Below are 15,687 nucleotides of genomic sequence, written 5' to 3'. Positions count from 1 at the left end.
TATATTCCAAAGTCTCTCGCAACTTAAAAGATAAACATATCTCTTATTAGACGTAATACAGGATTTGCGGATTATCCACGCCCTTTAGCTCCATCTCAAGCACATCTTAAATGTTTATAAAGTTTATAATCCCAAGGAGTATCTGCTCTACAATAAGTCTTTGAATATATGTGTAGAATTAATAAAAATGAACAAGTTACCAAATTTGTTGTTTTATTTATTTTTTATTATCTTCGTTATCTATACGTATATTTGTTGTAATTGTTTTAAATATTATAAACTACAATTTGAATTGTACAATCTAATTAATAATTAACATTTAGCCCATAATAGTACACAAATATGCGCAATAGCTATAGCTATAGTTAGGTATATAATATATATGTATATATATGCATACATAAATATGTAAATATACATACATATATATTATTTATCTATTTTATTTTTTTTTTTAGTTTTTATTTTCTTCGTTTTGTTTAGTTTTCTTTTGCCTAGCAACATTTACATTTACATTTACTTAAACATATATTTTCATGAATTACATTCAATTTGTTTTGTGTTTCTCTTCTTCTTCTTCTTCGCTTTCTCATCCTTTTGTTTTGATTAACATTTTATAGCACTAGAAACTCTTAGAAACGAACGTTTAGAGCGCACAGTTTTAGTTCTGGGCTACACCGAAAATGAAAATGTCCTTGAAATCGAAATTTCTATTTATATACAGAGTAGTACCAGAGAGAATATTACGTATATATTCATATTCATATTCATATGCATATTCATATTCATATGCATATTCATATTCCATTTGCAGTTATTCTGGAACACAATTAATCGCCCTTCGTTCGAAGCATTCTACAAAAGTTTATACAATTACAGTTATACGTACATATGTGTGTGTATGTGTGTGTGTGAGTGTTGTTGTCAATTAAATTAGTATAAATTAGAATAGTACAGCTGCGAAAAATATAATAGCACCAACACTCACAAGCAAAAAAAAAAAGAAACAGAAAAAACTAATTTCCATTGCTTTGCATTGGGATAAACTGTTTTGTCAAAGAACCTAGAATTTTCATCAATGGAAAGAGTTCTCAAGGAACTCATCAAATATTTTAAGCCATTAAATTAACAAGTCTGTTGAATATTGGTCTAGTAAATCATCAACAATTTAAAGGGAAGCAAACAATCGGACAGATAGGGCTAAATCGATTCGGCTCTGTCATGCCCACTTCTGCCTATTCTAACCATCCTAACTAATCTAGTATACCCTGATTTCCCATTTACAATGGGTTTGCGATAATAAAATAATCATTATAAATATGCAACCATTTAAAATTGTCATTAAAGATATTTCTGCATTTGATAAAAATTAATAGAATTCCTTTCCTATGCTCGTCCAGTTGATGCTATTATCTGTTCCGCCCCTGCAATTTGTGCTAATTATTTTTTGTTAAGTTTTCCTTTTGCTTTTCTTCATCTTTAGTCGAATATTATTTTTGTTAAATTTTGTTTCATATTTTCTCGTTTTCTTATGCTTTTCTATTTGCTATTTATGTACGTTTTACGCTTTTTTGTTTGTTATTTGTGTTTCACTTTACGCTAAGGTTATTAAAATTAATATATACAAAAGTCTTACGAACTATCAATATTTGCAATGGTTTTTCCTTTTACATATTCATTTATATATATATATATATATTTAATTAATTCTTTTTCTTTTTATGAATGCAATTGAAATTTCTTTCAAAGAAATTCCAAAGTAATTTTCTCAAATGATTTTTTTTTTTTTTTCTTTTCTCAATAAATTTGTTATTTTTGTGTGTTTCTTCTTCTTTTCGTTTTTTTTTTTTTTTAATGCACAGAAAATTCTACTAATTATAAGCGCTAAACATTGGATATTAGTTGCTATGGTACGTTCCTATATATATATATAAGTCTATATATATATGCTATACGTATGTATGTTATGTATGTGTATGTGTATTTGTGTGCGTGTGTTTGTATATATTTTAAATTAGAAGCGACCAGATAAATCCTGAAATGAAAGAAATTTAAAGAGTTCGAATTAGTTAGGATAGTAAATGAGCGTAAGACTTATTGAAAATGATTGAAATGGGGTATATTACCTATTGCAAGTATATGTAACAGATATACATGCTCTTGATCGGTAAGATAAACTGCATTGATCTAGACAGATCTGTCTGGAACCAACCAAAACTCAGGATCTTCAAATTTTACATGTTTTATGTCCTCTTCATTTGGAACCTTCTTACAAGCGCATTTCACTAAGAACTAAGTATAAGTAGAATAGAACCTCAATCAAGCTATTAATGCAGCAGTCTATCTCTTGTTTTCTCCTAGAAGCCTGCGAAGAGAGAGAGAGGCTCAGCTAGACAGTTTCTCTGTCCCTTTGATTCTTATAAGGTGCATCAATCCGTCTAACTATCTGAACGATCTCGGAAACTACAAAAGATACGAACTTGAAATTTCGCCTTACGCTCATATAACTCATTCAGTATAGAGCAGCATCTATAGAATAAGCCTTAAGTGATTCAGCCACCAACCAACCAACACTCTGCTTCGCTCTACTCCTTCGGGAGACAGTCCGCCAAAGAGCAATCAACACTTCATCAAGTCACAATCACAGCATGTTTCAGCAGAAATTGTCCGGCTTTCGCAAAATGTGGGCGCTAATTTATTCATTTAGCCATTTGACATTCGACTTGGCTGGCGTCAAAATATTCATAAGCGATAAGCAAATGTCGAGCGTAAGAGGCAGCTGAGAGGGGGCAGAGTCGTGGCCATAAGCCTCGATGGCTAGCATTTTTTGCCCATTTCTTTTGCCAATTTTTATGCAAATTTGCAAAAACTAGCAAAAGAGGCCTAGCAGGCCATGAAATGGTGTTGTAAAAGCGACGAAGACGAAAAAAAAGAGAAGAGAAGAAGGAAAATGGAAAGTGCTAAACATTTGAAAACGAGAATTTAGCTGCTCAGCGCGGCGATAACAATAAATTTTAAGGGCAACGGCAGCGGCAACAGCAGCAGCAGCGGGAGCAGCAGCAGCTAGAGCATAAAAATCAAAGCTTTATGCTTATCAGTCATTTTATTAGTTACAGCTTTAAGTTATACGCATTTTATATGTGTATATTCCATCGGCGCTTCATAAGCAGCAATTGAATTTTATGTGCGCGCCCGAGGCAAAGAGTATGAAAAAAAGCATTGCCTACTTATGGGCGTCGTCAAATAAGTTTATTGCCAACACTTGGCCGCCGCGGCGGCCTGTGATTAGTTGCCACGCCTCTTGGCATATTTGCATTTGGCACACACACACACACACTCGGCTGCTTAACTGTTTGCCAGCGCACCTTGACTAAGCGCTGCAGGCCTTGCAACTTTATTACAAGCGCGCGTGGCTTGTTTGCTTTATTACTTATTACAAGCCAGCTGGCAAAGGTGTACACATGTGTGTGTGTATGTGTGTGTGTCTGCGCTCTCTCGCTTGTCTGACACATCATTATCCTTTGTTCATGCAACAAGTGCTGCAAGTGTTTGCCGTGTGCGAAATGCTTAAGGCTCTGAAAAGCAGCTTGTACACAAGCCCTTCTCCTATCTCACTCGTGTGCAAGTGTGTGTGTGTGTGTGTGTGTAACTTGACAGCATTGTGTTTCAACACCTCCTCCTTCTGGCAACTGCTGGCACTTGGAGTGCGAGCGCCAAGTTAAGTGTGTACTTGTGGTTGACTCACACACACACACACACTCACCCACACACACACAATCTGAGCAACATTTTTGGCTGTCAATTAGTCCGTCTGTCACCTTGGCTTAAACCTAATCAGTTTTCAGCATTTTCATTGAGCCAGCTCGAGTCGCCTGACTCGCTCGAGTCTTCGTGGTCTAGTTCAGCGTCTCCAGAGACTCGAGAGGCTAATTCAATTTATTCCGCAAGTCAGGCGAAAAAATTGTCCCCAGACATTTATTAATGATGCGCGCGCATTAAATTTTAATCAATTGTGCCCAACAAAAATTACAATAGCTACCAAAAGAAAAAGAAAAAAAAAGAGAACCAAATAGATTCGAGCAGAAAACTTGTCGCTGGCCGCCCAAAAGTTGACTTCGTGAATTATTTAGCGAGTTTGCGGGCAAGTTGCAACACCTACGGAAAATGCCTCGAGCAGGCCACACGAAATACAAGTTTCAGCTACTCAGTTGGGGGTGCACGGCTAGCAGATACCCTGGGCAATGAGTTGAGGTATCCAGATCAAGCTATCAGTTGATATTAACTCGTAGCTATATAGGCTTTCATTGACTCAGCACTTATACTCTATACTCTTATAATAGTAGGCTATATATACTCTTATAATAGTAAGCTCCTGCTCGTACACTGTTACACTGCTATAATCGCCTACTCGCAGACTCCAATAATCGTATGCTCGTATACTGTTATACTGTTATACTCATATAATCGTACTCTGTTTAAGTTTTCTTCTCAAAAACCGCCTTATAGTTTTATTTATGTATACTCTTATACTGTTATACTCTTTTGCTGTTATACTATAATAGTACTCGTGTACTCGTATACTTATATATTTCGTTTACTTTCATAGTCCTTTACCCTTACATTATAATAGTCGTATACCACTATACTTCCCTATCCCTATGATTTGATAATCTTATACTGTTATAATCTTCTACTCTCATACTTGCATACTCCTGTGGTCTTATACCCTTTACCTCATAGTTTTACACTAACTCTTACACTCTTCTAATTTTGTGGCACTCTTCTAGCATTATTCCATATCGAGTCTTAAAGTCTCATAGCATTCTTAATCTTATGCAGATGAACAGTTATCCTGATATTGAATAGCTCTTCGCCTCCTTCTGCCTGTTACATACACCTCAACAAATACGGTATATCCTGTTTCCACAGCCTCTATTGGTTTGGGGAATAACAAGAAAAATTAAAAGGAACAACTTTTGGGTCAACGTTGCCTAGGCATAGCCCACACAAAGCCTACAATATCAAACTCCCGCATCTGAAGCACATAGAAAAGAAAAAAAGAGAAACAAAAAAAAAGCAACAGAAATCGCGCATTTTGGTTTTCGTTTTGTTACAAATTGGCGAAGGTGCAAAGGAGTATATTGGTTTTGCCTGGCTATGCTATGCCCGATTGAACTTGAAGAATTCAAGTTTAGTATGATATATGAATGGAATCCGATGTATGAAATCTATGACAATTCCTGGTTATTATTTACAGAGAATTCTATGGCCATGCTTTAAGACCCTATTAAAGCAATATACTAAGATTCTAATAAATACATATTAGATAACGATAATTTAGGTCCATTCGAAATAATCGAGTCCTTCCAGGAGCTTAGCGCAAGAATATGCTTTACAGTTTGATCTATGACTTATATAATTTTCCTATTGGCTTCAAGTTTACATAAAATGAGCTGCATTTCATCACGTGGCCGAGTATTAAGCAGTCGGTCATGCCCGATGCTCACCTATTTTAGCTGCTGCTGCCGCTTTTCAACTAATAAATTGCCCTTAAATTCTTTTGTATTTCACGCGCGCCTTCACCGGGGGCAACCGGAGGGCAAAGCGTGTTTAGAGTGTGGAAAAGAGAGAGAGATCTCTCTCTCTCTCTCCCGCTCTCTGCTCTGCTGTGGCAGCAGCTGCAGCCATAATTTGTGTGACTTTATTATGTGTCAAGTCAGAGTCAATCTGTGAACAATGATGATGAGGAGGACGACAAGAGGCGGGGGGAAGGGAAAGGACAAGGGAAAAGGCGCTCGTTGAGCAGCTACAAATTCGCGACTTCCGACATTTTGCCATGGCGCAGCTCTCTCAGCCGCTCACATTGACATGTGTCGCGCGGGCGGCTTATTAGACCACGCCCACCGTGCACTACCTGCAGAGGCCGATGCCTACTTTGGCGGTCATTAAATATGCAGAGAGGCAGCAGCCATGCGGCATTTGCATAATAAAAATGAAAATCCTGGAGAACAAAAAAAAAAAAAGAAAAGAAGAAGTGGAAATTCTAAATTTCTATATTGAGACAGTTTCGCTCGGCTTCTTCTGCTTCGGATGCTGTCAAAATTATAAAAGTGAAAGATGTTTAAATGGAAAAAATGTAAATCCAACGCCCAATGCCTGCGCTTGCAATTCAAATTATTCACTCAAATGAAGCAGCAGCAGCAGAGGCAGAGGCAGAGACAAAGGCAGAGGCAGCCAAACACAAAAGTTTTCTGCACTTGGCATAAATTTCGAACAATTTTCCCGCTTCTCGCCTCGATTTCCCCCTGGCAAAGGACGATTTGATTTTATTTTATTAGCACATCACACGATTGGCGCCACAACTTGACAAAGTTGCAACTTTGTCCTGCCACTGCCACTGCCACTACACCTTGCCTCACTCTCACTCCCTCTCTACCAGCCCCTCCCCCCACCCTTCCTCGCCCTTGGCAACTTGCAAGTCTTGTAGAATCGCTTTTTTTCTGGTCGCTTTGCTGTTTTCTAATTGTTGGCTTACAAAACTTAATGTGGAATTCAATTTGTGCGTACTGCATCCAGCGGACGGTGCTCGGGCATGGGCCTGGGGGGTGCTGCGTTTTGAAAAGTTTTTCATGGCATTTCTTTGGGTTTTTTGTCGCCCCAATCGGTGCCCCTGCCCCAACCCCCAGCAACTTGGGCACAAAGCAAAAATGCACACTGACAGCTCAACTGACAAGAAGTAGATAGAAATACTGAAAGTGAGTAGCTGGTAGTGGGTAGCTGAACCGCAACGGGTATGCTCGACTATGCAAATGCGCTGCCAGTGAGACTATAACATTAGATTAAGGATTACTTGAGGCCAAGCTTAGGCATCTTCTACTTCATTCGCCAGCCAAGCACATGATTAAGGCTGAAGGAGCAGAAACGGGCATGCTCGACTATGGACATACAGCATAGGCGGGCATGCTCGACCAAGCAAATACGCTACAAGTGAAACCATATATAAGAATATTTAAAGGTCTTCACTACGTCAAGACGTCAAGTAAGTAAAACTGCTTGAGCACGAGCGGGTATGCTCGACTATACAAATACTTTGTAGACATACGCAGCACTGGAATTACTTTGAACCAAATTAAAAGTCAATCTGTTAGCAGTTCGACGTTGTATAATTAAAGAGATTATATTCAGCCATAAACGGGTATGCTCGACTATGCAAATACTCCATATAAATATACAAGGAAACGTGTTGAATGAGAAATGTCTATAAACTTAAGCATCACGCTAAAATATATTGAAAATAACTCCAACAGGGCATGCTCGACTGTTTAAATACCCTACAAATTAATACTGTTATCAGCGAGAGATTTCTATTCAGCAATACTTATAGACTTTGTCTTCCATCTCTACCATCTCTAATTAATGAACACATAACTAAGCTGAGCATGCTCGACTGTCTAAATACACCTTTAGCTACCTAGAGCATTGTAAGAAAATATTCAATAAAGAATGTCAGCTATCAACTAAGCGAGCATACTCCTCCGTTTAATACCCTGTAATATGCTTACACAGTATCTGCTCAAGATAAATGCTCACTGAATCAGCTAAATCGCTCAAATGCCGCCCACGCTTCAGTTTTATCGAGCTGAAAGTGCAGAAAGGCTTGAAGCAGAAAAGCTCAAACCGGGAAACTCTAACTGACAGGAAAAAAGAAAAAGACGATGCAAAGTAATTTTTCAATATTAGCTGCACTTAACACACTTGATTTGAGCGAAGCAAACAGGTAGAAACAGGTAAACAACAGCAGCAGCAGAGGCAGCGGCAGAAGCAGAGGCAGAGAGAAGTATTAGGGACAACTTGCGACGTGCATAAGTCACCCTAAGGACGTAATTAATTTTTCAGCATTTGCTCTACCACACACACACACATACACACACACACACACATACACAGACACAGGCTCAGGTTGCCTTGACGAATTTGCGCCGCGGTCGCTAAAGGACTTTCCGAGCCAAGCCTCGGGCCGCTTGGCCAACCAAATTAGCGCGGCCATTACACGTGGGTCGGGGGCGACAGGTGAGCGTGAGGCGGGGTGCAGCGCAGTCCTGGCATAAGGACACTTGAACGCCAACGGCCACAGTCAGCGCTGCTGCTAGCTGCCTCGCTTCTACATATTTTATGGCTCCCGTAAATTGACTTAATTTCCTATAATTTTCGAGCACGCGCCGCCTTTAAAGTGCCAAATTGAATAAGACTAAAAAAAGTAAGGCAAAAACAAAAAACCAAAAAAAAAAGACCTAAATACTTTAAACGTGTATTCATCCTGTTTTCATTTTATACCCTAAGTGTAGTGCAAATTACGAGACGGGTATATTGATGCGGGACAATCAGCAAAAGGAAACAGAGCAAATGACTTAAAGACTATTAAATGTATAAGACTACAGTATAAGAGTGTTGAATATAAGATTACTTAAGTCTATACCTACAAGTATTAAAGTATAGCACTCTAGGAGTATAAGAGTGCTATAGAGCAAATGTATACGCATTTTAGATTATTGGAGTATAAGAATATATGAATATTACGATCATAAGACTATAGTAGTATAAGACTGTATATTATGTTTAAGAGTTTACATTTATTATAGTCTAAGAACATATGATAATATTCATATGATATTATAAGACTTTACGAGTATACGTATAAGAGTGCACAATTGACAAAGCACCAGAGTATAGTATGATCACATTATAAGTAGTATAGTATATGACTATATACAATATTGTAAGAGTATTAGAGTATTTAAATAGGATAGTACATGGTATATACTAAGACCATAAGACTATTAGAATATAGAAATATTTAAATAGAAGAGTAAGAAATAATAAATAAATCAATAAATTCATATATGTATATACCCACACGAGTATAAGAGCTGTACATTATAATAGTATAAGACTAATATACTATAATATATTGCAATTAAAGCTTTCAATAAATAATTTTAAACTGAATACACAAAGTACTTCAGTTTTCATATATCATCCCGTTTCTCTTTCTATATGCAGGATACTTAGGGTATCTGGTACTCGCACCCTTACCACGTCCTGCAAAGGGGAGTGAGTGCGGCGCACTTGACATTGTATTATGATAATTGAACGCGTGTAATTGCCCTCAAGTAGCTTCTGAGCAGAACTCAACAGTCAGCAGTCAGCAGTCAGTGCTGAGGCAGGAATTCAGAAATGGCAATGAAATGGCCATGAAAGATTCATGGAGAGAAGGCAGCAATCAAATGGACTAAACTAAGGCGATTTGTATATAAATATATACATATATATATATGTATATACGTAAGGCCCTGCTTATAAAGTGAAAAAATGTAGGAAATCAGAGTGAAAAAAAATTTATGTGGAAGCGTGAGTTTTCTTCACGTTTTTGGGGTGGCTTTTCAGCTTCTTTTGTCGACTTTCTCTTTCTCTCTTTTTTTTGCATATTCATAATGTTTTACATTATTAGCATAATTTATGCATAACTGTCACATTGAATTGCTTTCAAAACTTGATGCAAATGGGCAACTGAATCGAGGAGTGCGGGCGTTACGAGATGCTCTACTTACTTTGTAAACTGTAAAGGCAGCTCGCTGCAGCTATTTCTCCTCCTCCTCCTCCTCTTTCTGCTTCTCCGCCGCCTGCTCCTGCTCCTGCTCTTTGCCATCGTTCTATTAGATTAAAGTGTATACAATATATTGTCCTTAGCTTAGGCAAACGATTCCGATCTGAAAATCTGCATCTAATGCACCCACGACGGTGGCGAGGTGACCACGCTAGGCTGTGTATACTGTACACGTGCGTTCAGGTTTGCGCTCGCTGTATCCAGACTGTTGTTGTTGTTGTTATTGTTGTTGCTTAGCAGCAACTGTTGCTGCTGCTGTTGCTGTTGTTGCTGCTGTTGCTGCTGCTGTTGCTGCTGCTGTTGCAGCTGCAGCTGTGCCTGCAACTGACTTAGCTGAAGGTTTGCACTGCTGTTGCCAGCAACGCTGTTGTTGCTGTTGCTGCTGCTGCTATTTGTACTATTATTGGTTAAGATCACATTCGTAGCGTTCGTATTGACCGCAGCCAACGGTATATTTATATCCAGCATTCCATCATAGCACAACTCCTGATGCAGCAACTGTAAGAGAGATGAGCGTGAGGTTAGTTCAAATAACTGAGTGTGTTCTAGTCGTGTATACCCGACTATTCTGACAATAGACCTTAACTCTATTTTTTTGTTTATACAATTTTCAAGCTAAATCAAAATCTGCTGAAGTCTGTGCTATTGAAAACTCCAGCCATATCGATATCGATAACAATACCGATAAGTTGCTATAGACTCTCCGGGACTGCTGGAACTTGCTCTTCTGTTCTATATATACTTGATAGTTCTTACCTCTTCGACGTTGCACTCGAGACCGCCCTGAAAGTTCTCCAGATTAAATTCTTCTATGGGTTCACTGTTCAGCGCCTCCAGGCATTGCCCTATCAAAGTAGAGGCGCAGTTATTATCTGTTCAAGCAGAAGCACATAGAACAAATAGAGGAATAGACGAGAGGAAAACTTTTGCTATTGCTGCACGGAGCCAACTTCAATAGGATCCAAAACACTTACCCTCTAGCCCAGAAGAAAGCTGCTGCTGCTGCTGCTGCTGCTGTTGCTGCTGTTGTTGCTGCTGTTGCTGCTGTTGTTGTTGCTGCTGTACGAGTAGTGCAGCATTATCGGCAGCAGCTTCGAGCAGCACATTGCTATATGTGTTGAGAGAGTCCGAGGAGGGCTCGCTGTTGGGATACGCAGGCGACATTGTGGTGGTAACTGAGTTGGGTGAGAGGCCCTGCAACGAGAACGGAACGAGGGATAATCAAATGCTGCTGATCGAATGTTGGTGCTCTCCACTCTGCCACTCACATCTCGCACGGGTGCACTGTGCAGGCAGCCGCAGTTGAGCGAACGATGCAACAGGCACTGTGCCTGCTGCTGCTGCTGTTGTTGTTGTTGTTGTTGCTGCTGCTGCTGCTGCGCCTGCAGCGAGCCGTAGTTGGGCGCAGAGACGGGTCCGTTGAGCGCATAGCCCTGTGTGTGCTGTGGATGCTGAGGCGGCTGGTATGGCGGTGGCGGTTGAGTGGGCAATCCCGATGCGGCGCTGAACCTGCTCCAGCCGTACGATCGTTGGGTTGCAAAAGAAACAAACAAACTTTGACTTTATAGACCAGTTCGATGGAACCTCAAGATGTTATATAGAGTATATAGAGCGCATGCAAGGCATTCACAAGAGAGAGAGGCAACATAAGAGAGTCTCACACACAAACACACACACTCACACGCACACACATGAAACAATAAACAGCAATGAAAATTATAAAAATGAAAACTGACCCTTGCTGCTGCAACATATCGGTATGTAGTTTCAGCTCATCCGCCATGGAGCCAGCCAATTGATCAAACACCTGGACCTGCGCTTGCGTCAATGTCGTATTTGGATAGTCAACCGGAAAGCCCCAATCTGGCTCCAGGTCCAATGCGCGAATGGGACTCAAGCGTCCACAGGAACTGGCATTTGATGAGGCGCGCTGACGAAAATCTGGCGACAGTTGATAGCTGCCGCTGAACCGCAAAACGATATTCATAAATGTAAGGAAAGAAAGCACGACGAAGGACAACAAAAGAAAAATAAAAAAATCAAATTAAAAACATTTCAATAAAAACGAATGTAAAGGAAAATAATAATAATATAATAATAATACTTATATATGAACATCATAATGCTGAAATACACTTATCTGCTATGCCTCTTTCATCAAAAATCAATAATAAATTAGCTTAATCAAATATTTAATTAGGCAAATGGAAAGCCTTTCATGTAACTAAGACTAGAAGCGAGCATTCAAATCTACTTAAATAAAATCTATATTAAAGCAGAAACAGGTAAGTTGAATATTGAAACAAGCTAAGCTACTTTAACAACATGCAATTCCTTAAGAATATTATTTAAGTTAATATTATTTGAGTTTGAATATAATGCTGAAATGGAAAAGCCTGAAGTAACTTTAAAAGTAATAAGAGCCACTAATAAAAAGTAAAAATTTAAAATTCTCTTCTTTTTTTATTCTCTATATTTCCAATGATTTTTATTGAAATTGACAAATTCTATTGAACAATTAACTGTTCTTGATAACTTTAAGAACTGTTAGAAATAGTTTTAGACTCTACTTTCATCAATTTTTATACATACATGGTTCTATTTGTAGACCTATATTTCAGCAGTTCAAATACACCCAACAATGTATAAGCCACAATGTTTCCTAACCCAGGATAAGAACAGAAACAGACTATCCTATTCCTATGCCAACTCGAAATAGTTTGCCACAAATACATCCCAACTATTAGAGATAAGAATACCATGTAATTCCATGTAATACATAAAAAGGACAGACACATTAAAATCAGTTCGAATTTTTGTCCGCTAAAAATAAATGTCTCCATATTTAAGCTGTTTATCGACAACATTTCAAGTATTTTATATTTATATTCGCATACATATGCTCAACCTGGCTTTTGAGCATGGATCACAATTAGCTTCTGCTCCTCTAACAATATTGACTGGAACAGTTTGAACTGCTCAGATTTTATTATATATATATTGTATATCTATTGCTCTATCTATCTCCCATACAATATATAAACTTTAAGTACAAAGAAAATACGAAATTATCTTATTCAATTTGATCTGTTTGCTTCTTCCAAAGAAAAGCGGACCCACCCTATACATTTCGACTCATTAGAGGAACTGAATTAAGCTAACTCTACCTATAAGACCGATGCTATTTTTCTTTTCGCAGTTGCAGATATATTTAATAAATATAAAATTATATTCTATATATCATTAAAGTATATATTGTATACACTATGTATATAGTGTATATACTTATGTATAGTTTTGCTCATGAAATGAATAGTGCTGAACTATAAGAAATATATGATATATGCATATCTAATCAATTTAGATTTATATAATTAAATTAGCTATAAATTAGCTATATTGCTGTAATTCCAGATAATATCAAATAATAAAAAATATGCAAAACTACTTAAACTGCATTCTTAATTCAAAATCTAGGCTACTGTTCAATGGATCTGGTTTCAGGTCGGCCTCAATAGTTACCTGTGCAGTGGACTCTCTGGAAAGTGATCGAGCCCCTCGCTGACGCTGCTGCTCGGCGAGGGCGTGGCATCGTTGAGGCCCACAACGCCGGCCTGTCGCAGCGCCTCGACGCGCTTTTTGGCCCGGCCGCGACGCTTCTCGTAGCGCGATGTCTCCATGGAGGCGGCGCGGCGTCGCACCGACTTGCCCGGCTTGGCCTCCGGATTGAGCATCCACCAGGATGATTTGCCGGTGCCCTCGTTCTGCACGCGCATGAAGCGATTGTGCAGCGACAAATTGTGCCTGATGGAGTTCTGCAAAGGAAAAAGACGTGGAAAAACCGAAAATTAGTTAAGCTGCGCCAAGTTCTGCTTCGTTTTGCTTCGTTGTCTTCGCTGTCTTCGATTCGCAGAAATCGCAAATCTAAGCAATTCAATTCGAGACGCGCCACGCCGCTGATGTAACGACAATTTGTAAGCAATTGCGTTAGCTTCCTGCCAAAGGGAAGGATGATGAGGAGATGGGGGGACGTGAGGGTATGTGAGGGGTTAAGGTCTTGTGCTACGTTTCCTTTTCCCGGTTTGCCATTCAATTGTCTGACGACATTTTTATGGTTTTTTAGAGCACACACACACACACGCACATACAGAAAGAGAGAGTGAGTGAGAGAGAACTCGCTCTAATTGGAAGACGTCTTCACTTGGCTGTCGTCGTTCTGCCGCGTTGTCAGCGCCGTTGCCGTCGCCGTTGCCGTCGCTGTTGCCGTTGCTGTTGCCTGTCGCTTAAGCTGTCAATTCATATTTTATAACAATAGTCATAAATATCGTCATGCGCAACGTAATGACAGCAAACTCGACGAACCACACAGAACGAACTAAGCGGCGAGACTAGCATCGACCTGCCAATCTCTCTGTTCCCTTCCCTCTCTTTTACCCACTCTCCCTCTCTCTGTCACTCTCTCTCTTCCACTCGGTTGAGGTGCAACAAAAAATGAAGAAAAAACCAAGAACAATTACAAACCAAATAAAATAAAATAATCAAATACATTTTAGTGAGGATTTGTCATCGATTACAATGCTAGAGTGGGAGAGAGTGGGCAGGAAGTGTGAGCGCTAATCGGGAGTACCTGACTATAAAATACCTTTTGCTATGTTTATTCTCTTAGGCAACACATGCAATCCCACACCTGCAACGAGTGAGATCTCTTTGTAAACAGAACCCATTGAGATTTCGGATGCCTCCCCTAAGTCCGGAAGCAGCGCTTACACAATCCTTGTTCGCAATACGTTCATCAATCATACGATTTATAGTAATTCGCTATATAGACCACAGTAGGCCTGAGTTTCTAATCTGTAAAGTCTTATAGAAGCTAATATTTGAATTTTCAACTAATTTCCTATTCCAATTTCTCATATTTCGATTCCCGCAATGCTTGCGAAACCTATACTATATAATAATAATTTATAATTATATAGTCTAATCTCTAATAATAATTTATAATTAATAATAATAATATAATAATGGTATAGATAATATATATAATTATATAGTATAGATCTCTCAAACATTGCGGGAATTGAAAGTAAACCCTATTCCCCTATATAAGCAGTGGTGGCCATAGAGATCTATAGTAATTCACGTATCGAATTTTGAAATTGACATATCAACTAAAAAATGTTTTTATTGTTAAATCTAAATGTATATTTTACAGTCCTTTCCTCTAAATACTTACTTGAACTTCAGTAATATCCATTACAGCAAGACTTTAATTTTTTAATAAGTTAAGCACTTGATAGGACTAGACTCAGAGTTCTATAGCGAATTTCAATAGGCTCTACTTAGCACACACACTCAATCCAATATGCTCCTTTCACTAAGTAAATAAGTATTGCAATAAAATAAAAATATATCAAGTGAACACGCTCGAGTGATACGCGGTATCCAAAACTAAATGTAGCATTACAAAACTAAACTAACTGTAAACGCACAGAGTCAGATCCACTACCAAAACCAGAGCCAGAGCCAGAGCCAGGCCACAGATTCAGATTCCAAACAAAACTCAACTTCGATTCAAATTGCGATGCGTCGCGACTTCAGTCGGCACATTGGCGCCATTTATCACCGTTTTGCCCCCAACACACACACACACACACGCGCGCACAGATACATACATGTGTGGGTGGCCAAACTAAACCTGTGCACAGACGGCTGACAACAGACGGCAGACGACCGACTGCCAGTTAGGGGCAGACAGCAGCAGCAACACCGGCTGCGCGTTCAGACCTTCTAATACTTTTTTTTTTTTTTTTTGGTGCGAGTCAAAAACTTTTACTTGGCGTCCTGTTGGCGTCTCCTGGCTACATCGTAATGACATTTCGGTTTTAGTCTCACACTCTCATGCACAGAGAGAGAGAGAGAAAGAGAGACAGTGAGAGAGAGAGAGAGAGAGAGAGAGAGAGAGTTAGAGAGAGAGAGACACTCATTTGTCACTTTACTCTTTCTTGGAGTTTGTTCCTTGCATA

General features: G+C 39.0%; 1 protein-coding gene across 7 annotated transcripts in view; it reads right to left on the bottom strand.

Moving 5' to 3' along the window:
- Positions 1–204: 204 nt before the first annotated feature.
- foxo (forkhead box, sub-group O) overlaps positions 205–15,687 on the bottom strand; it is a 43,827-nt gene continuing 28,344 nt past the window's right edge. For 6 of the 7 annotated variants that reach the window (XM_089463233.1, XM_089463227.1, XM_089463229.1 and 3 more), the window contains exons 5-11: positions 13,187–13,479; positions 11,401–11,628; positions 10,933–11,173; positions 10,639–10,858; positions 10,421–10,536; positions 9,609–10,162; positions 205–2,035 (exon numbers count right to left, since the gene is read on the bottom strand). In XM_089463233.1, coding sequence (XP_089319359.1) covers positions 9,782–10,162; positions 10,421–10,536; positions 10,639–10,858; positions 10,933–11,173; positions 11,401–11,628; positions 13,187–13,479 — 1,479 coding nt within the window. In that variant the 3' untranslated portion in view covers positions 205–2,035; positions 9,609–9,781. The remainder of the gene's footprint in view (positions 2,036–9,608; positions 10,163–10,420; positions 10,537–10,638; positions 10,859–10,932; positions 11,174–11,400; positions 11,629–13,186; positions 13,480–15,687) is intronic. The other variant, XM_089463234.1, reaches the window with a different exon arrangement.

This window comes from Drosophila arizonae, chromosome 2 (assembly GCF_054131065.1).
Source record: "Drosophila arizonae isolate 15081-1271.41 chromosome 2, UAZ_ARI_1.0, whole genome shotgun sequence".
Lineage (NCBI taxonomy): Eukaryota > Metazoa > Arthropoda > Insecta > Diptera > Drosophilidae > Drosophila > Drosophila arizonae.
This window is presented reverse-complemented; position numbering and strand designations above follow the sequence as displayed.